This window comes from Dipodomys spectabilis, unplaced genomic scaffold, assembly GCF_019054845.1.
Source record: "Dipodomys spectabilis isolate Male_0828 unplaced genomic scaffold, ASM1905484v1 ptg000219l, whole genome shotgun sequence".
Classification (NCBI taxonomy): domain Eukaryota; kingdom Metazoa; phylum Chordata; class Mammalia; order Rodentia; family Heteromyidae; genus Dipodomys; species Dipodomys spectabilis.
This window is the reverse complement of record NW_024870896.1, coordinates 3,927,743-3,949,453: the sequence shown is the minus strand read 5'-3', so window position 1 is coordinate 3,949,453 and position 21,711 is coordinate 3,927,743. Positions and strand designations below refer to the sequence as shown.

Here is a 21,711-nt window from a genome sequence, read left to right as displayed (position 1 = left end):
TTGCAGGTGTTTATCAGCACACCTGGGTAAAGGAAAATCGTTTCGAAATTAGGTGCCAAGAATTCTCTTGTCCATTCCAGCCCGTGAGGATGCAGAGAGAAATCTCCACCTGGAACCGGGAAGCCCTCCCCCACAGATGCTAGCTAGCCCCTTGATCTTGAACTCCTGCCTTGGCCTCCACATCGCAGAGAAATAACTGCTTCCTCCCGAATTGCTTTTCAGAAATCCACCCACCAGGGCTGTGAATTTCCACCCTCAACTCCCCTTTGGGCCTTCCTATCACCGCTGCAACATCACGGAGTGGACCGGCCATGAGTGGAGAATGATTCCTCCTACTTTCCTTGAGTAGTTCACTCAATTGCTCACCTTCTATCAGGCTTGCACCCAGCACCTTCCGCACAAAGTTCCTCAATACCTTTTTGTGACTGATGCTTTAAGTCTGGAGTGATTTTCAAAAAATAAAAGAAGAAATAAAATTTGTATCTGGCCAAACATAGGCCAAACATGGGCAAATCCCAGGCTAGCTGTGGATTTACCACACCACATGTGGTGTGGTTATGAAGACAGGTGCATGGTACTCCATACATCTTGCAAGTCTTCTTACTTAGGATGAAGGAGAAAAGCTGACACAGAATGCACTCATCTGTGAACTGGGCAGTTCAACTAAAAAGTCGAGCCATAGAGGAGAATAATGACTAAAGGTACCTGCTAAGGGACATTAGCTACTCTGAAAATTAAAACAGGATGTCGCTGCTTTGCCTCCTTACAGCTGCTTCCAGAGTCACCCCCATAAAAAGCAAAAGGCCAGGCTGATGAGTCTGGCCTTTCTTCGGTCTATACGTACAGCCTAATAGTAGCATGTGCAGACCAAGACAACACTTCATTCTGAAGCATCACAGAGAGCACCTGTGCATACACAACCCCAAAACCAGTCCCTTGCTGGGTGTCTGTGGTTCACACCTGTCATCCTAGCTACTCAGGAGGCTGAGATCTGAGGATCAGGCTCAAAGCCAGCCTGGGCAGGAAAAGTCCAGGAGACCCTTAACTCGAGTTAACCACCAGAAAACCAGAAGTGGTGCTGAGGCTCAAAGTGGTAGAGCACTTGCCACGAACAAAAGAGAAGCACCTAGGCCCTAAGTTCAAGTCTTATCACTGACCAAAAACAAACATAAAAACATAAAAACTGCCCATTTCTCTCCAATCTCAACAATCTGTCATGTTAGAACATAGGGATTCTATCCTGTTTCATTTGATTACTTTTTTCTTTTTTCTTTTTTTTTCTTGTTTTCTTCTCTCTTTTTTTTAATTTAATTTAATTTTTTTTAATTCTGTAATTGTTAAAAGTGATTTACAGAAGGTTACAATGAACTGTTTATGCCTCATTATTGTTGTAATTTTTGTTGACTTCACAGTTTCTGTCATAATGAAGGCAACAATACAAGAAAATCTCCATGAAAGTTGACTCTAGAGATACTCACATTTACTGCACAGAGACAATAATTCATTAATATATTAATATTAGCAATATTCATATTTGAGAGTGATTTCTGGGGGCCTCCTCTGCATGTAGGAGAGAAAAAGAGAGATTTTCTGAGCTGTTGTTTTTTGTTTTGTTTTTGTTTTTGAAACAGAGAAAGGGTAAAAGGAAAACTAATGTTGAAGCAAATGTTTGCCTCCTGAGGTATCCAAGTTGGATAGAGAAAGTCCCAGGTAAAAGCATCATGGCTTCTTTCTTAATGGGAGATAAATGTCAGGCAGGTAGGAAGCTGAGAAGCCATGCAGCGCATCTGCCCCTTTAACTGACCTTTCTCCCTTTATCTCAGTAAACTAGCTGCTGTCTGTGATCTTCCTCCACCCTCCATTCTCAGAGCTGCTTCTTCTCTACGTGTGCTAATTCAGTGACACTTAGAAAGAGGTATCTACTGCTTTTCATGTCTGAACTTTGAGAGAGAGGCCATATTGAGAGGAGAGAGACAGAGACACAGACACAGAAAGACAGAGAGAAAAAATAGAGAAACAGAAATAGAAAAGAGTAGAGAAATACAGTGAGAAATTCAGAGACACAGAGAAAGAGAAAAATATCAAGAGACATTATATCTGAATCAAAGCATGCATAAAAATCATACTTTTTTTAAATAAAAATAATTTCAGATAGTAAAGTGACAACATAAAAAATAAATAGGAAAATAGAAAAATAGAGACAATGAAGAGATACACAAGGGACATAGAGACAGAGGGAGATCTCTTAAATAATATATGTGTGAGCCAGGCACTGGTGGCTCAGGCCTGTAATCCTAGCTACTCAGGAGGCTGAGATCTCAGGATCGAGGTCCAAAGCCAGCCCAGGCAGGAAAGTTCACGATACTCTTATCTCCAATTAACCACCAGAAAAACTAGAAGTGGCTCAAGTGGTAGAGCACTTGCCTTGAACTGAAGAGCTCAGGAACAGTGCCCAGGCCCAGAGTTCAAGCCCCACAATCAACAACAAAAATAACAAAATAATAATAATAACAGTAATAATATATGTGTGGAACTACCATTGCTGGTGCATTGTTGCAGAGTGTTAACTTTCCTCTAACCAGATACTGCAATCTATTAAAAGGCAGAATTTCATCTCCAGTAGAAAAGAAAAAATGTGAACCAAACACTTTGAAAATTATGATTTATTCTTACTCTGAGAGTCAGTCACGACTATTTCCAAGTGTAGGTCAATACAATACACTTTGACTTACATAATCCTAAACAGGTAGTTTCCTTATTGTATTAGAATTTGGACAACTGGATTTTTCCTCTCAGAAGAATAAAATGAAATGATTTTCTTTTCTCTTAGCATGTCACCAGTACAGACAAGTTGAAGTTTTTGTTTCCTACACCCACTGTGGCTTAGTTGCTCAGATTTCATGTATTTTGAAATTCTTTCCATTGAAACTAAGAATCAAGACCCAAAAAAAGCAGCATAAGGTAACCACTATTTTCGGCAAAATACCACAGATTCTGACTTTCAGGTGTAACGCTTGCAATTATCTTCTTTCTATATGAATTTACCATCTCAAGTTGTCCAAACCTAAAAGCAGAGATGAGAAATCACCACGTCTCTGAGCTCTCCCTCTGGTTCCATGTTAAAACTGTGAAATTACTTAAAATGCTCTAAGGAGATTCAAAGAGGATGCATGCATTCAATTTCTGTAGATTTTTTTTTTTTAGTTTTGCCAAGTGCCAGTGGCTCACACCTGTTATCCTAGCTACTCAGGAGGCTGAGATCGGAGGATCTCGATTTGAAGCCAGCCCCGGCAGCAAAGGGTGTGAGACTCTTATCTCCAATTAACTACCAAACAAGCTGGAAATAGAGCAGTGGTTCAAGTGGTAGAGAGCTAACTTTGAGCAAAAAATATTTCAGAGACAGTGCCTAGACCCTGAGTTCAAGCGCATGGGCTAGTAAGAAAAAAGTAACTTAACATGGACAATCTAGTACCAATTATGCTAGGGCATATGCAGATAGAATGGATCTCATATATATGTATATACATACGTAACAATATACATACATATGTACATATATACCTATATATTATATATAATTATCTTTAAGTAGTTGTACAAAGGGTCTCAATTCAACATGTCACTTTATGAATACAATGCATCTTGATCATTGTCACCCTTTCAATCCTTCTCCCAAATCTCTCCCAACCCCACCCATTCCCTCAATTTTCTACCTTCCATTTTCATGTACATACACTGAACACATTCTTCCCATTTATCTCTCTTCATTCATCTATGTCCCTCCCCTTGATCTTGCCCATCACCTCCACACACACACCTCAAGTCCCACCACAGATGAGTTGTTCAAAGGACTTACGCCATTGGAATTCAAGTGATCACAGAGAGCTTCACTTTGGTGCAGAAACACAATTGTACCAAGAGACGATATGTCTCACTCACAAATGAATAGCCCCAAACTCAAACCAACTAAGGAACTCCACTGGGCATGAGACTTGAGCATGAACGAGCACGAATGCATCTTTTAAATCCAGCTGCTTATGTACAAAATGTCTGCAACCCCTAGCATACAGCAGCATGGGTGGGCTAAAAACAATCGCTCCCCGCTTTCACACTGGCCCTGCTGTGAGAAGAAATTTGTAACCTGCCACGTTAGAATGGCTCTGTGCCAGTGACCACTACAGGGAAAACCAAACCACAGGCAGTATAAATGACAACAAGTAACAGTCTGTGTAAGGCAAATAGAAGGGCCCCTTGTATTTCTTTTCTTTTTTTCCGTGTGTGTGTGTGTGTGTGTGTGTGTGTGTGTGTGTGTGTGTGTACGTGCCAGTCCAAGGGCTTGAACACAGAGCCTGTGCACTGTCTTTGAGCTTTGTGCTGCTCAAAGCTACCTAGCTAGCACACCACCACTTCAGCTACTGCAGCTTTTTTTGGTAGTTCATTGGAGATAAAAGTGTCTCAAGACTTTCCTGACCAAGCTGGCTTTAAATCTGATCCTCAGATCTCAGCCTCCTGAGTAGTTAGGGTTACAGGCATGAGCCACCAGCACCAGGCACCTTATATATCAAACTGCTCTCAGGGTATTAAGATGTTCAGAAACCTGAGCCAGAAAACAATGCAGAGGCTACGCATTTCAGATTCCTCCTTAATGACAATGATCGAACCATGTAACTGGCCAAAGTTCACATAAACCCTCCTGAGACCTAAGTACTTTGACATTTTCCAAAGCAGAGGGCGATCTTGGAAGTTAAGATATGCATAAGCTCTATACATAAAATACTCTGGAAGAGGAATATCTACAGAAGTAAAATTCCAGAAATGTAAAATATCAAATGTAGCCACTCAGTTTTCAGTAGTGAAATAAAGATAAGCTCTGATGCAACATGATGCAATGCTAATTAAACCTTCTAGTTGGAGAAAGGAGTCTCGCAGACGTTCCTGCCCAGGCTGGCTTCAAACTGTGTTCCTCAGATCTCAGCCTCCTGAGTAGCTATGATGACAGGCATGAGCTACCAATGCCCAGACACTATGTGTCATTTTTAAAAATTAATCTGTTGGGTGATAGGTGCATGCAACAGTGGAGTACTACCTGAGGCCTGATTGTATCCCCAGTACAACAATAATAACCCACTAATAATAATAACCATAATAACCATAAAAATCTTACTGTCCCAGAAGCCTTTGCACCATAGCCTCTTCAACACACAAGTCTCGTGATACTTATGTAATACAAGAAAATAAAGAGACTTTAAACCACACAAATCTCCCCTCGATATAACAACTTCTTATTGTAAAACAAAATCTTAATGTGAGTTTGTTGCTGTTGTTGTTTTTAATCAATCAGTGGTTACAAGTGCTTAGATTTCACTTCCAGAAAATTTCTCTCATCCTTGAATGGACTGGTGAATTGTCAAAATACTCCCTTCTGGGTCGTAGACCTTGTCAGTAAAAAGAGACCTCATTATTAAACGCATCCATATTCTCGGTTATTTCCATTAACGGGGATTAGACAGATGGAAGAATAGTCTTATTTGGGCCTGGACCTTCACATTTCTTGCACAGTGTTCTAGAGAAAACTTTAGGAAGCCATGCTAATGGAAAAATAACTAAAATAAGATAACGTAAAAAGAAATGTTATTAGAGGCCCAGCACCAGAAGTAAAAAAGAAAAAAAAATGTTACAAAGACCACCATCTCTACACACAGAAAAGAAAAAAGTATCTAGACCAAGCACTGGTGGCTAATGCCTGTAATCCTAACAACTCAGGAGGCTGAGCTCTGAGGATCACATTTAAAGCCAATCTGGGCAGACAAATCTGAGAGGCTCTTATCTCCAATTAAGCACCTAAAATTGAGGCATGGCTCACACGGTAAAGCATCAACCTCAAATTGAAAAGCCAGGTGAGAATACAAGGCCCTGAGTTCAAGGTCCAGTACTAGCAAAAAAAGAAAAAGAACAAGTCTCCGGTCAACACACACAGAGCTCAGAAATTCTTCCCTCCCCTCATTGACATTTGCAAAAACAAAAAAAAATCATTAGCCTGATAATTCCCAGAGCAAAGATACCTATTTTATCCTTTTAATATAATTTTCAACATTATTTGAGCAGAAACACTTCGATGGTGGGACATACACTAATATTCTATACCACAGTGCTCTTAAGCAACCATTAGATTAAGCCTGTACCACAAGAAATGGCATTCTCCCTGGGAAATGTTGTGCCCAAGGCCAAAACAATGAAAAGCTTTAGAAATGAAAAACTCATTCCATTGAGCAATCCGGTACACCCCCACAGCAGTGAGCTAGCTGCACGACATTTAGCATCAGTGGAAAGAATAAGGCACAGAGGGAAGGGGCTCATCTTTCTAGAGTTATCCCAGCCTTTCGCGAGGATATACTCCTCTATTTTGCCAGGGCAAAGCCTTCTGTATATTTATTTTTATTGTTATTAGAAAGGTGATGCACAGAGTGTTACAATTACATAAGTCAGGTAAAGGGTACATTTCTTTTTAGATAATGCCACCTCTTCTCTCGCTCTCGGTCAGTTTTTTCCTCCCATCCCCATCCACACGTTACACAGTTCATTTTCAACATAGTATATAGTGAGTACCACTGTAGCATTTGTTCATCCTTTGTCCCTCCATTTCTGTACCTCCCCTTACCCTCCCAAAGACAGATAAGCAAACAAACAAGACAAAAAGGAAAGAAAACAAAACCAGCAACAAAGAAATAAAACCCTCTTGTTTCCATTTGCTGGAGTTCATGTTGATAAATATTATTTTATATGATCAGAGACACAAAGGCATTGTGTGCCTTTGTGTTCTTCTCCTAAAAGTGTCCTCCTTTGGTCTCACTGTGTGTGAGTATCCAGACTCCTGTGACATTTATCATGTCCCCATGTATTTTAGATCTAGCTTCCACATATGAGAGAAAATATGAGCCATTTGTCTCTCTGAGCCTCACTTAATTAATACCTTATTTAATCTGATTTGTCCTAGGTCCATCCATTTCCCTGTAAATGACAAAATATGATTCCTAAGACTCCACTGTATATAGGTACCACATTTTTTTTTCAAATCCACTCATCTATTGTAGGGCATCTGAATTGTTTCCATAACTTGGCTATTGTGAATAGTACAGCAATGAACATGTATGTATAAGTGTCTTTACGGTATCCTGGCTTGTGAGGTTCTGGGAAGATGCTCAGCGGTGGTATGGTGGGGTTGCAGGGAACATCTATGTTTAGTTCTTTGAGGAACCTCCAGGTCAATCTAACTGGGGTAAGATGGAGTCTCAGAGTTGTATTGATGCGTATATCCTTTGTGGACTGGGAAGATGTGCATTTCCTCATGTGTTTCTAAGGCAAAGCATGATTAAGACACTATACCAGACTGCAGAATACACTAACAGTAACTTTGATGGCATCTTGCTACGTGGAGCCTTGTAGTCACTCCAACAGCTCAGGAAAGTTCTTGATCCCAAGCTTTAGAATGCATGGGTCTACGCAACAGAGATGATGCTGCTTTTGCCATCTGAGATGCTTTTCTTTTTTAATTGTCTGCAAGAAATACATAGGGATCCTTCAAGCTGAAAGATACGATTGATTTGGGGGGCTAAACAAACACCCAAATAAGAGATGCAGTAAAAACTACATCAAAAATACATCTTTCTATCTGGCAAGGATGATCTGCTCCACAAATTCATTTGACAAAAATTTACATATCCCACATCCCAGGCATGGAGCTCAGTGACCACATTATAGTTTAGAGAGAAAGAAAGAGAGAGAGTCTGTCTGTCTGTGTCTGTGTGTCTGTGTGTTTATGGACCAGTACTGAGGCTTGAACTTAGGCCTGAACACTGTCCCTTAGCTTTTTTGCTCAAGGCTGATGCTCTACCATTTGAGCTCCACATTGGAATTTTTAGTCATTAATTAGAGGGTGAAAGTCTCACGGACTTTGCTGCTCTGGATGTCTTCAAACCAGGATCCTCAGATCCTAGCCTCTTGAGTAGTTAGGATTGATTACAGGAATGAGTCACCAGCTCTCAACAGGACAGTCTACTTTCACACAGATTACAAAAAAATGACAATAATTTTTCACCTGTGTAGACTCTGTCTCTCTGTCTCTCTCTCTCTCTCTCTCTCACACACACACACACACACACACACAGGTAAGACTGCGTACTGGGTGATCCAGAAAGTTCTTCCTTCTATACATTAAAATTAATAAGGATAAATTCTTGTTCAAAGAAATACATTTTAAAAAGTGATGTGATGTTGAAACAATTAATAAGTGTCTCTACATATATATCAAACAAAACCAGAGGGATATCGCCCACTTTTAAATTTAGTCCATTTGGTGATTCTTAACGCTATATAATACAAATGTTTTTCCTGTCAAGAATTATAACATCATGTGGATTTTTGTAACGATTTTACTTTAAAGGAATTCTTTTTAGTATAAGACTGAGGTAAAACATGACAATGACTTAATCAAAAGAATCCATCTCCTCTTTTCAAACTGAATAAAGCCACCCAAATTAGGACATAAAGAAGTGTGATGTTTTCAGGTCTAAATTTTATTCTTGCTCATCTGAGTAAAGAATGTTAGAATCACACATGCTAAAAGTTGCAATTGTTTTAAATGCTTCTGTAGGATGCTTAGGTTCTGTGGAAAAATACTGAGGAGAATACAATAGTTAATGCTCACAAATGGCTTCTATTTCTTGATGTGGTCTTCTGCCTACCAAGAAATAAAGGAAATAAAACATCCCTACCAACAGAGATGGGAGTCTAACTCCATCACGAAGATCAGAGACCTGAATTAGTCCTAAACCTTCTGACTTCGCAGCTCGATAATTTTCCTAATGGCTAGTATAAATGGTCCCAAAGTACATTTCCGTGGAAAATTAATCAACAGTTGAGAACTATCACATCTCCACTGCACTGCTGAGTGACCAATGAAAAGGAAAAATGGTGCCCAATGAAACCCTATATAAAAAAGGGGCAATCAAAACTTCCCCATAATACAGGGAATTACATGTGCATCAGAAAAGACACAATGATTAGATGAGAATATTCCCACCAATACTTACATGGCCTGAATTTTGTGGAACCACTGTAGCATTTTACTTTTCTTCCTGCTTCCCAGTGAAGGAGTTAACAGCTACAGAAATGTGTACAGCTGATGGTATTACATATACTGCATGCAGTTATACAAATTCTGATTCAATAAATCTTCTGCAGTAAAGACTACCTACATCATATTTACTCTGTAAGGTGATTCTCAGTCACCAGTCCAAAATCTGAATTATTAAAAAAAAAAAACTTTGGAAATGTACATATCCAGCACACACTCATCCATCTATTCATCTATTTGGTCTTCATGTTTTTCTCAGCACATATTTAACAGGTACCTTTTAATTGTCCCTTAGTGTAGAAGATATGGTCTTAAGATTATATAGCCTACAGCTTTAACAGGGAAGAAATAGAAAAAGACTCAATGGAGGCACACACCCAAATAATACCAAAACTTTTCAAAGAAAGAGTAGAAAGGGAGAACCTAATTAAGCAAGATTGAGCCAGGCGCCAGTGGCTCACAGGCTATAATCCTAGCTACTCAGGAGGCTGAGATCTGAGGATCAAAATTTAAAGTCAGCCTGGGCAGGAAAATCTGTGAGACTCTCATCTCCAATGAACTATCAGAAAACCAGAAGTGGTGCTGTGGCACAAGTGATAACACACTAGCCTTGAATACAAACGCTCAGAGACAGAGCCCAAGCCCTGAGTTCAAGCCTCAGTATCAGCACCAAAAGAAAATAGAATGAATGAATGAAGATCAGAAAGATAAAATCCCATGCTATGAAATGCTTACAGGGCCTCTCTGTCACTCCTAGCAACTTGAGATGGAATGGCAAATGAGCAAGATGGATTCCAGCATTGCCACACAGCAAAAATGAGAATGTCAGGGCTGTACCTGAGATAGTTGTCTCCCATGAAGAAAGAAGACACTATGAACATCTGCATTAATACTTCATCTGATCGAACACTGAGTTTTATGGTCCAGTATGACATGGCTACTGACGTATGTTAACTACAAACTGGTTTAACACTGTCACTGTAAATTCTTAAGTTACCCTTCAACATGCATTACCCAGCAATTTAACAGATATCAAGCCGGGCCCTGGTGGCTTCTGCCTGTAACTCTAGCTACTCAGGAGGCTGAGATCTGAGATCTGAGGACTGCAGTTCAAAGCCAGCCAGGGCAGGAAAGTACAAGAAACTCTTACTTCCACTAAACTACCAAGAAAAAAAATCAAAAACCCAGAAATGGAGCTGTGGGCTCAAGTGGTAGAGCGCTAGCCTTGAGCAGAAAAGCTCAGGGGCAGCACTCAGGCCCAGAGTTCAAACCCCAGGACCGGTAAACATAAGATAAATTAAATGAAAGATAGCAAAGATTCAATAGGCTTCATTTATACTAAATGTGTGGTACTCTTCACAATGCAGTAATCAAAATACATCATCAGAGGACAAACCTCCAAAAGGACAACAAATCTATTTCCTATATCAGAGCTTCCAAACTGTGGAAAATCAAGTATTGAAACCACCACTACCTGCAAACATCATGATATCTGCAACCCCACACATGAGCCATTCTGTCCCCCAAATCCTCTGCGATTTTGTCACTGACACCTGTGCTTGCTTCGTGTGTTAAGTAGAAACAATGCTACTTTGTGTCATGAACGGTGAGGCCATTTCTTTCATTTAAACCAACACCACATTTGTAAGGAAATCCACATTTGGTTGGTGGCCCAAGATGCAACAGCTCTTTTTGTAACTCCATTGATTTGCCATCATCGAAGGAAATAGAAGCAATAGATTTCATTTACTGATTTTTAAACTTTGGGGAAAAACCAAATGCTGAAATTCAAGACCCAAAGTAAGGCCATCATTTGTCAGCCTAAAACTAAATTCCCTAAACTTGGCCTAATTGTTGTTTGACTACATATTAATAAGTACCACTGATTTAAGGGACATACTTAACTGAGCACCTTCTGTGTGCAACACTCAGTACTAGGTCTAGGTCCTACACAGGCTCTAGTAAAAAGTCATTCACCACTGGACAACCAGAGGGAAGACCCTTTTTGTTGAAGAAATGCAACAACATAGACTTTACAACCTCCCTCAGGGGGAAAAAGACAAAAAAAAGCATTCGCTTTGAACTTCCTCTGCCATTCATTCTAATATTAAACACAAACCTCTCTTCCTAAAGAGCCTATTATGTAAGATTTTGTTGTCATCTACCTCTGAAGTTCATTATAGACTTTTCTCATCAGGGCTTGGGCCTGGATGGATGATCATAACTTATGCATGAAATATTCTGACAGTGAAAAGTAATGTCCTCAATAAACACCCTTATACCTCTCAAAGCAACAACCGAGAACCAAGTACCAACACATTCTGCGAATCTCACCTAGGGAATGCCTCCTGGGTACGCAGTTCTCCAACCCCCAATTGGGTCAGCAAAACCTTCTTCCTTTTGGCTGACTCACCTCCCAGCTTGCTTTGTAATAAGAGCATTAGCATACTTCTTACCTTTTAAACTGCTAAGAACAAGGTATGAGCAAATGCAGACTACCCGCCCAGACCTGTTCTGTTCGGAAAGGGAATCAGTGAAGGCCAGCTTTGTAACCTGGACTATGTACATGTCTTTATCGTAATTGTTCTCTATAGAGCTAAATCCTTTGGGACAGGATTTTGCTGTCCATCTGAGCATGTGCTCTGAGGATGAAGGCATTGTGCTAGCTACTCTAGACATAGACTTAAAAAGAGAACCTCTTCCACCCAGGCCTAAACGCTTTCCAAGCACGATGTCTGAGTCCTGGGGTTCAGGAAACCTTGGCAAGGCTGGCCATTCTGAGCACTCATTCAATACCCACCAATGATAAAAAGCAACCTCTTGACTTTGAAATAAGAGGTAGAAATGTTTGGGCAAACAAGCACAAATTTGGCACTGGGTACCAGTGGTTCCTGCCTGTGATCCTAGCTATTCAGGAGGCTGAGATGTGAGGATCAAGGTTCCAAGCTAGCCCGGGCAGGAAAACCCATGAGATTCTTACCTCTGATTAAAAGCAAAAAAGCCAGAAGTAGAGCTATGGCTCAAGGGGTAAAGCACCAGCCTTGAGCCAAAAAAGCTAAGGGACAAGTGTCCAGGCCCTGAGTTCAAGCCACAGGACACACACACACACACACACACACACACACACACACACACACACACACACAGAGTATAAATTTGGTATAAAAGTACTTAAAAGACAAATTCTACAAACTTCTGATCCTAGCTTGCTCTAGCTAGACTTGGCCTCTGCTCCTGTCCCTCACTTCTAGAATAGAACAAGAGAGTCTTGGGGTAATGATAAAAATGTGTATACATGTTCACGTGCATGTGAGTGTCCATGAGTAACATTGTTTTTGTTTAACAGTGACACAGCTCCAAAGTGTTTCTTGAAAATGTGCTTAAACTATGATCTTCTATTTCATATTTACTTTACACAGACACATTTAAAAAGTGGACTTTAAGTCTGGCACCCGTGGCTCATGCCTATTATCCTAGCTACTCAGGAGGCTGAGATCTGAGGATCGCAGTTCAAAGCCAGCAGGGCAGGATAGTCCGTGAGACACAATAAACCACCAGAAAACCAGAAGTGGCGCTGTGACTCAAGTGGTAGAACACTAGCCTTGAGCTAAAGAGCTGAGGGATAGTGCCCAGGCCCAGAGTTCAAGCCCCACAACCACACACACAAAAAAGTGGACTTTAAGCCAGCTGCTTTAAGTCTAGCTGAGATCTGAAGATCGTGAGTCGAAGCCAGCCAGGCAACAAAGTCCATAAGACTCTTATCTCCAATTAAACACCAAAAAGCAGGAAATAAACTGTGGCTCAAGTGGTAGAGTACCAGCCTTGACCCAACAAAGCTCAGGGACAGTACCTAGGCCTTGAGTTCAAGCTCCAGGACTGGGACGAAAACAAAACGAAACAACAACAAATGGATGTTAACTGGATGCTGGTGGCTCATGCCTGTAATCCTAACTACTCAGGAGACTGCGATCTGAGGATCACGGCTCTAAGCCGGCCCAGAAAAGGAAAGTCTATGAGACACTTATCTCCATCTAACCACTAAAAAGCTAAAAGGAGAGCTGTGGCTCAAGAGGTAAGGCACTAGCCTTGAGCAATATGCTAAGGTACAGCACTCAGTCCCTGAGTTCAAGTCCCAATACTAGCACCAAAAAAAAGAGTGGATTTTATGAAAAGAAAATGCAACAAATAAAACATGAATACAATAGAGCTAAGATAATAGATGAATAAGGCTCACATTAGCACATTACATGCTACCTGTAGGGAATGCTAATAAAACAGGAAAGGTGGTAATTTATGATTTATACACATGAAATCAGAAAAACTATTCCTGTAGTTAGACTTTCATTAGGATTGAGTTAATTTTAATAGAGTAATTAAATATAAAGTAATAACAAAGTGCAAGTCAAATGATAGGAATTGGTATTAATAGTGCTAGAATTTAAATCTTGTTTTTATGTCCCCGATACTTTAGAGTTAATGAAGAAGTAAGTACATGTCATTTCTGCCACAGACTCACAAATCAGCAACTCATGCTAATCAATAAAGAATTCAGATTAAATACCACGTTTAGATTTCTTTTCTGTCTTATTTTTCAATAGATCCTTATGTTCCCTGTCTTTACAATAATGCTTACCATTTAGTCACTTCTCTATCTGTCTATTCAACAATGGTTATTAAATATGAAGGCATCTATTAAGCATCACAATTATGACAAAAACACGGAGCAATCTTAAGTAGACCAATCATAGTTAAAACAAAATCTATGGAGTATATCTCAATAAACACACCACATGTAACTTTCAATGACTGAAGTTTTAAGACAGGGGCTAACAGAAATAAGGCAAGTTATGTACAATAAAATGACTTTTGATCAGAGTTTGGTTAGTTAAGTAAAATTAAGAGCAAGAAAAAGATAATTAGAAGATTGGCGGGGGGAGGGGGATATAGAAGTAACAGACAGACAGACAGACAGAAGACTCATCTCCAATTAAACAACAAAAAGTTGGAAGTGGAGGTGTGGCTCAAGTCGTAAGAGCACCAGCCTTGACAGAAAAGCTAAGAGACACTGTCCAAGCCCTGAGTTCAAGCCCCAGTACGAGCACAAAAACAAAAGTAAAATAATATTTTCAATAACCATGAAACAAACCATGGCAAGATTAATGCTTTGTTTTAAAATATGCAAATCCATTCATAGATTGTTCCTTTAATACCAAAATGAGGAATAAGATGCACATACACATATGCAACTTATCTATTTATTTGTTTATTGGAGGCTCAAGCATTCTTTAGCTGCATCTTCTACCTGTATGCCCATCCGATAAAGATTATACTTTCAAATCATGTTAGCAAACCTGCAAAGGTATATCCATTTGCATAGTATCAGCTGAATTCTTTACCCTCATTTCCAAACGGTCACACACAAGCATACACCACACACACCTTCCCCTTACTGCAAACACACGTGATTTTTGTTAAAAAAATTTCATTAACGAAACAATCTCAAAAATTTGTTTATGGGGCCATCAGTCTGCCTCATGGTACAGCATTGATCCAACAGGCACAGACCCTGAGTGTGAGTTTCAGCACTACAAATGATATATTTATATGTGTGTATCTGTGTGTATGTACAAATATGCATATTTGCACACACACAAAATATGTGTTCAGAACATGTACAGTAAAATAACGCATGCCTGACCTTGCGTGACCCTTCATCCCCAACCATTTTCTTTACTCCTAACCAAACTTTCTCCTCTGTCTAAATTTACTTTTTTTCCCTCATGTTTTTAGTGCCAGAATCGGGGCTTGAACTGGGGGTCTGGGCTCTGGCTCTGTCCTTGAGCTGCTGTCACTCAAGGCTGCTGCTCTAACTTGCACCATGCCTCTGCTTCCTCCATTTTTTTTTTTACTGGTTAATTAGAGGTAAGAGTCTCACAAGATCTTCCTGCCCAGGCTGGCTTTAAACTGATATCCTCAGATCTCAGCTTCCTAAGTTGTTAGGAAGACAAGAGTGAGATACCAGTCTCTCACCTTCCTCCGTCTACATTCAACGTTTTGGCTAAAATCTTCATCTTAACTCATATCTCAAACCCTATCAACCATCCGGGTAAATAAAATCGTATCAATGGCAAGCTCCTTATTTTCCATAAACCAGCTTCAGAAATACTCCAAGGCATACACAGTCCTGGCCTACTTTTTTGAGTTCATCTCTCAGATTTCCCTTCCCAGTATATAATCCAATTCGGTCTTCCATCCACATCTTTGCCATATTTTCCCCCCAACCCAGAACATCTTTATTCACACATTCAAGACCTTAGGCCTTCCCCTCGCCCAAGTTAATTCTATTTTATTTCAGGAGGCTTTCTGCACCAAAATAAGATCTCCCCCTACACCCACCAACACACGCCTTCCCTTTTCTCCTTCTACCTCTCACCATGTGAGAACCATTCATCTCTTCCTCTCCTGAGACTTACCATGCCCTACTTCTTGATCTCTCTCTTCTAATGGCTACAACATCCTTAAGGGGTTATAACACCATACATAACATGGTAATAATACCTGACATATCATTACTAGTGATGATTTCTTTATTCATGATGTAGCATACTTGGTGTTGTACGGTTACGAAGGTGATAAAGAGACTACTACATTGTTTCCTCACAGCACACCTGAGTGACTCTCAGCTTCAGTTCATGAACATCTGTATTCTTTCCCTTTAAATGTGACTGTCTCCCTCACTCCATCTCAACCCGCCCCCCAACAATTGTACAACTATCGCCGCATTTTTTGGTACTTGCCATAACAAGTCACAAGCCACCGCCATTAGCATGCACAAATGTGTGATGGGAAATCAGATTTCTCTAGATCATCTGCTTCGGGAAGAAAGGAGGCTTAAACCATCGGTCAGTCATCTCTGTCCATGAGCCTTCAGTTTCTAATGCTACTCATCCCCTGCATTTGTGTACAGTAAACCCATGCTTCCAAAGAGCCAGTGAAAAACATTGCCGTGCCAATGTGAAACAAACAACGCAAGAATGCTACCATGGTTAGCTTACACATGATGATCGTGAAGGGGTTTATACTTAACACCCTGTGCAACTGCATAGCCTATGCCTTCGGCTTGCCTTTCTATTGAGTGAAGAGAAAACCAGAACACCATACCACAACCCACAGGCTCCGAACTAAAGCAAATAGTGGATTTTTTTCAGTTTATCAAATATCAGTAGGACACCAAATCAACTGGATGCTTCAATTAAAGGTAATTCAAAGTGTTCAATGACCTGAAATAACTTATTCCCTCATTGTACTGGGGGCCTGAACTATTAGATGATAGGTTTTTTTAAGGCTGTGCAATACATTGCTGCTTTCATCCGATATAACCTAGACTGATTTTCGACATAATAATCCAGTAAATAGCCAATTAACTTCTGTATTAATTTGTCTTCTCTGGAGAATTTGAAGCTCTCAGCTGAGAAAAAAATCACTACTTACAGACAGTGGACCTTGAATCTGTGAACCTGCTCCCTTCAGATCACAAGACCATAATTGGATAGAATTCCATTCATAAAATTACCAATATGTTAAATATAATCTTCATTTTTAAGGTAAAAGGTGAAATCACAACCTTCCTATGTTACTGGCTAGCACTTTTAATATTACCCTGCCTTGATACACAAATGTCCTGAAAAAAAAATATATATATATATATTTAAATTGTCCTGTAATTGTCTTTATTTTTCTCTTTGTGGGGTGCTGGGGATTAAACTTTTGACTGCTAAGCAAGTCTTCTGTCACTGAGCAACTTCCAATCTCTCACATTTTAACTTCAAAATTTTTAGGTTAAAAGTAAAAAAAAAAAAAAAGTGGGAGTGGCAGAATAACTCACAGCTGTAATCCCAGCAGACACAGAAAGACTCCGTCTCAGGCCACCCTGTGCCAAAAGTTAATAAGATCCCCTCTTGAGCAAAAAGTCAGCCAATAAATCCAGGCATGGGGGTATGCCTGTAGTTCAGTTAGAGAGGCATGTGTAGAGGAACCATAGTCCTAGTCCAACCCAGGACAAAACTACCCGACCCCAGCCAAGAAATAACTACCCTCCTCCCCCCAAAAAAAGACTGGGGGTGTGGCTCAAATGATAAAGTGCTTGCCTGCCTGCCAAATGGGAGGCCATGAATTCAAAGAGTAACAGCCAAGAATAAATAGGTGATCATTTAAAGGAAAGTGGAAAATGGATGAAAAGTCAAAGATTCCTCCCTACAAAAGCCTCCACGGGTATGTACTGCAAAACGTGCACCTAAAACAATCATTCTCCCTGTCTTCACACATCAATCTTTCTACAAAGCACTGTCATAATCTTCCTCCAAACACTGCCCACAAAACACCTGACTCAAAATCTTTCACTGGACCACAAAAACCTCAACGACTGTATACCCACCGGCCTGGCTGGATCCGAACCCTCAGAGTGAAGCATCAGATGGCACACATTTGAAACAAGTTTGCCCACATGACTCTGATGGGAAAGCCAGAGTTGACCAGTCTCTGATTCCCAGAACTTCTGGATCTATCTGAAACCATAGCGCCCTCCCCCCCATCTAAGCCCCAACGTTGTCTGCTTGAAACAAAAGTTGCCAAATCATTTCTTTAATATATATATATATATATATATATATATATGTATATATATATATGGTTTACAATCCTTAGGAAATCTACAGTGTCATTCTTGCAAGAAAAAAAAATCAACCTCCTTTTTTTTTTTTCTTTTTCCTATCTCAATAAACAAATAAAAAGTAGTCCTACAGCTTATTTTTCCAGCACCCTGAAGTGTGTAAGGTCTTAAAAAGGGGGTGGGGCTGGGCATGTTCTGGCCAGTTGGGGATACTGACCCCCTGGCTCTCCCCAGGCCAGAACCTTGAACCCCATCACCATTCACATCAAGTCTAAGTGACACTGGAAACCAGAGCCCGGCTAGAGACAAAGTGCCAGGCCGGATCTTTCGCTCATCAAGCCCACGAACCTCCATCAGCACCTCGGACAGCGACCAGCAGTGGCCTGGGGTTGACTGGGTACCTCACCATCCTGGAGTCTCTGCCCCTGCTCTCAGAGAACCAGGCACTGGAGACAGCTCTACTGGACACAGATCTCAGGCCCCTGGCTCTGCGCTCCAGCTTGCCAACACCTCTCCCTCCAATGACAATTTTTTTTTGAGTCTTTAAATGCAGCTTCCCCGGCGCCTGTTGCTAAGGAGAGGAGACCAGCACTTTGGAAAGCCTTGGCGACCAGGGGACAAGCCTCTATCCCCCAAAGCTGGGTGTAGTGGGGAGGGGGGTGAGGGGAGAGGAAGGAAGGGGAGGAAGACGGGAAGGGGGGGAACTGGAGTTCCAGGGACCCCCCATCCTCTGTGCGCCCCCCCCCCTGCACAACACGCGCGCGCTTCCGACGCCGACGACGCCCCCTCCCCCCCGCCGTGCGCGCAGCGCCCCGGGGAGGGGGGAGGGAGCCCCTGCGAGGGGGCCCCCCAGAATACCCAGCACCCCCCTCCCGTCCTCCTCCTCCCCCTCCTCCTCCTCCACCGCCGCCGCCGCTGGGCCCAGACCGCAGGGGCCCGCGCCGGGAAGCGCCGGGCACTCACCATGTTGACTTCGGAAACCATGTCGATGCTGGCGATGTCGATGTTCATCCCCACGCACACGGGGGGACCTGCGGGGAGGGGGACACACACGCACCGGACGGCCATCAGCCAGGCTCGGGCATGGGGTGCGGTGGGGGGGGGTGAAGGCTCTGGGGATGGGGTCGGGGGGGTCTAAGAGGGTGGAAGAGGAGGGCTGCAAGGGAGGATCCCCCCCTGCACACACACACACACACGCACACACACGCGTCTCCCACACTCCCGCGAGCGGCCGCGGGCCCCCGCCGCTCCCCGCCGCCCAGGCCCCCGGGGGAGGAGGAGGAGGAGGAGGAGGAGGAGGAGGAGGAGGAGGAGGAGGAGGAGGAGGAGGAGGGGAGGAGGAGGAGGAGGAGGGGAGGAGGCGGCGTCCCCCCCCAGCCCCGCAGCGGCCACGCGCGCGCACCCCGCGCACCCCACTTACCCCCGAAGTCGGGTCGTAAGCGGATGTCGTAGCCTTTCAACAGCTTGTCCACGGTCTCCTTCACAAAGGACATGTTCCCGGGGTCGTTCACGCTGGGGTGGGGTGGGGGGGACAGGGAGGAAGGGGAGAGAGAGAGCGGGGGGGGAGGGGAGAGGAGGGAGGGGGAGAGGCGGGGGGTGGAGAGCGCGGAGAAGCGGGTCAGGCAGCGGCTCCACCGCCTGCGCCCCGCCGCGTGCGCGCCGTGCGCCCCGCTCGCCAACCCCGGCTCCCCCCCACCACACCCCCCCACCGCCCCCCTCCCGGGCCTCCCTCCCCCAACCCACAGCCCCCAGATCCCCCACCCCCCACCCGCGCTTCCTCCCCTACCTCTGGGCGCAGCAAACCACCGCCACCAGCACCGGGGCCGAGAAGATGCCAAAAAGCCTTCCTCCCGCAAAGCCCCACATCCCTCCGCCGCGCCCCGGCACGGGGGAGGGGGCGCCCCGCCGCCGTCGCGACCCGCAGCCCAGCCGGGGCTGCTCCTGCTGCTGCCGCCGCCGCCGCCGCCGCGCTGGCCCCGAGCGGAGGAGGGCGGAGGGGAGGGGGAGGGGGAGGGGAGGAGCGGGAGGGGAGGGCCGGGCCGGGGAGGAGCGGCGGGCGCGGGAGCCAGAGGGAGGGGAGGCGGAGGCCGAGCTGGAGGCGGAGCCCGACGCGCTCCCTCCTCCCCCCCTCCCCCCTCGCCACCCTCCCCTCCCCACTCCCCCTCCCCGCGCCCTCCCCCTACGATCGCCGCCGCCGCCGCCGCCGCCGCCGCCGCCGCGGCCCCGGGCAGCCCCGGCCCTAGGCGCCCTGGGTTGGAGATCGGGAGAAGCCGCGCGCGCGCCGGGACTCCAGGGCTGCCGCAGCGGCCCGCGCCGGGGTGGGACACTGCGGGCGCCCGGGAGCCGAGGCTGCGCCGCGCCCTGGCAAAGCCCACTGCCCCCCCCCCCCAGCCCCGGGGCTCCGATCCGGCCACCCACCCCCACCCCAGGCTTCACGATCCTTCCTATGGGGGGAGATGGCGGCGAGGGAGGGAACGGGGTGCCCCCCCCCATGGCTGGCAGCGGACGGCGAGGGAAACGCTCCCCCCTACCCTCCCACACACACACCCCATTCCCCACATCCTTCCCCGCAACCCCAGGGCTCTCCACCCCATCGCCGCCAACACGCCGCTCAGCTGCAGAGCCCGGGGGGCCCGGTCCACCGATCAGCCTCCCAGAGGAGGCTGCAATCACCACCACCACCACCCCCAAAAAAGAAAAAGAGCACCCCCTTCTACCCCCTCCTCACCTGCTAGGCTCAGAGCCTCGGGGACCCAGGGTCCAGGAAAGCCAGATGGGCAGCAGGAGCGCCAGGAGCCCAGAGCACATGGCGCCCGCTGCTCCTCCGGCCTAACCTGGGTGGGATCCGCGCTCTTCCCCACATCCACTGAGCCTTCAAACGCCGACGTGGGGATCCCCGCCCCTACCCCACCCCTACCCCACCCCCACCCCCACCCCCGGGCTTGCCAGCCGGACCCACCTCCCAGCCCCTTTTGCATGGCGGCCTGATGATTTATAAAAATACAATCTGATTATTATTTTTTTTTAAAAAAATCGGTTTCTTAAAAATGATCCCTCTCAACCCTTTACTTCTGAGCACTTCTTAGAGTCCTTCCTGGCTCACCTAACTAAAATAAGCATTCATGATTTATTTTAAAAAGAAGTAAAAAGAAAAATCCAGATTCTGCTCATTTTATTATCAGTAAACTAACATTCAAATCAGACCCTGAATTGTCTGTCCATCAGGGGTGGGGGAACTTAGTGTACTTGTGGTTTTCCTGGGGCCAGTCTAGAGCTGTCCATGGTCCTTAATTTAAAGCTAAGACTCTCAGGACTCTTGTCCTTTGGCTCACACAGAAAGACCACTGGCCATAGCCAAACCAGGGTCTGGCACACACCGTGTGTGTGTGTGTGTGTGTGTGTGTGTGTGTGTGTGTGTGTGTGTGTGTGTCTGTCTGTCTGTCTGTCTGTCTGTGGCTGTGTGTGTGTCTGTGTAGCCACAGGTTGCTTCAGTGACTATTCCTCGACAAAGTTTCTTTATGCCTCCGATGTCTAATACTGAGAGAGAAGGAAAAAAATGGTTACACAATCCTGCCGCAGTCACCCAACAAAACCCACAAATCAAGCTCACTTTTGGGGCCAATGGACTTTCAGGCTGTTCCGGAACTTAATGAACAGTTAAGAATTAGATAACTACTTCCCAGGAGTGACTCTTTACTTATTTTTTTTTTCAACAAAGCATTTTTCCCCCGCCTCTATCATGGAGATTTTATACCGGTAAACCTCTAAATCAAGACTTTTGGCCTCAATTTGGCACTTTTATGTGCATTAATTTTAAATATCTTTGCCATATATGTATATATCTATAGATATATAGATATCAGCAAATTTTTTTGGAACAGTAAATGTGACTGCAGAACCTGAAAGGTTT

At 44.1% G+C, this 21,711-nt stretch overlaps 1 protein-coding gene across 2 annotated transcripts in view; it reads right to left on the bottom strand.

The window, feature by feature from the left end:
• The window catches only part of Gabrb3 (gamma-aminobutyric acid type A receptor subunit beta3), a 212,529-nt gene extending 191,879 nt beyond the window's left edge, over positions 1-20,650 (bottom strand). The window contains exons 1-3 of one of the 2 annotated variants that reach the window (XM_042697461.1): positions 20,530-20,650; positions 19,222-19,313; positions 18,765-18,832 (exon numbers count right to left, since the gene is read on the bottom strand). In XM_042697461.1, the coding sequence (XP_042553395.1) occupies positions 18,765-18,832; positions 19,222-19,313; positions 20,530-20,609 (240 nt within the window). In that variant the 5' untranslated portion in view covers positions 20,610-20,650. Of the gene's footprint in view, positions 1-18,764; positions 18,833-19,221; positions 19,314-19,587; positions 19,784-20,529 lie in introns of those variants that run through there. The other variant, XM_042697460.1, reaches the window with a different exon arrangement.
• Between the last annotated feature and the right edge of the window lie 1,061 nt (positions 20,651-21,711).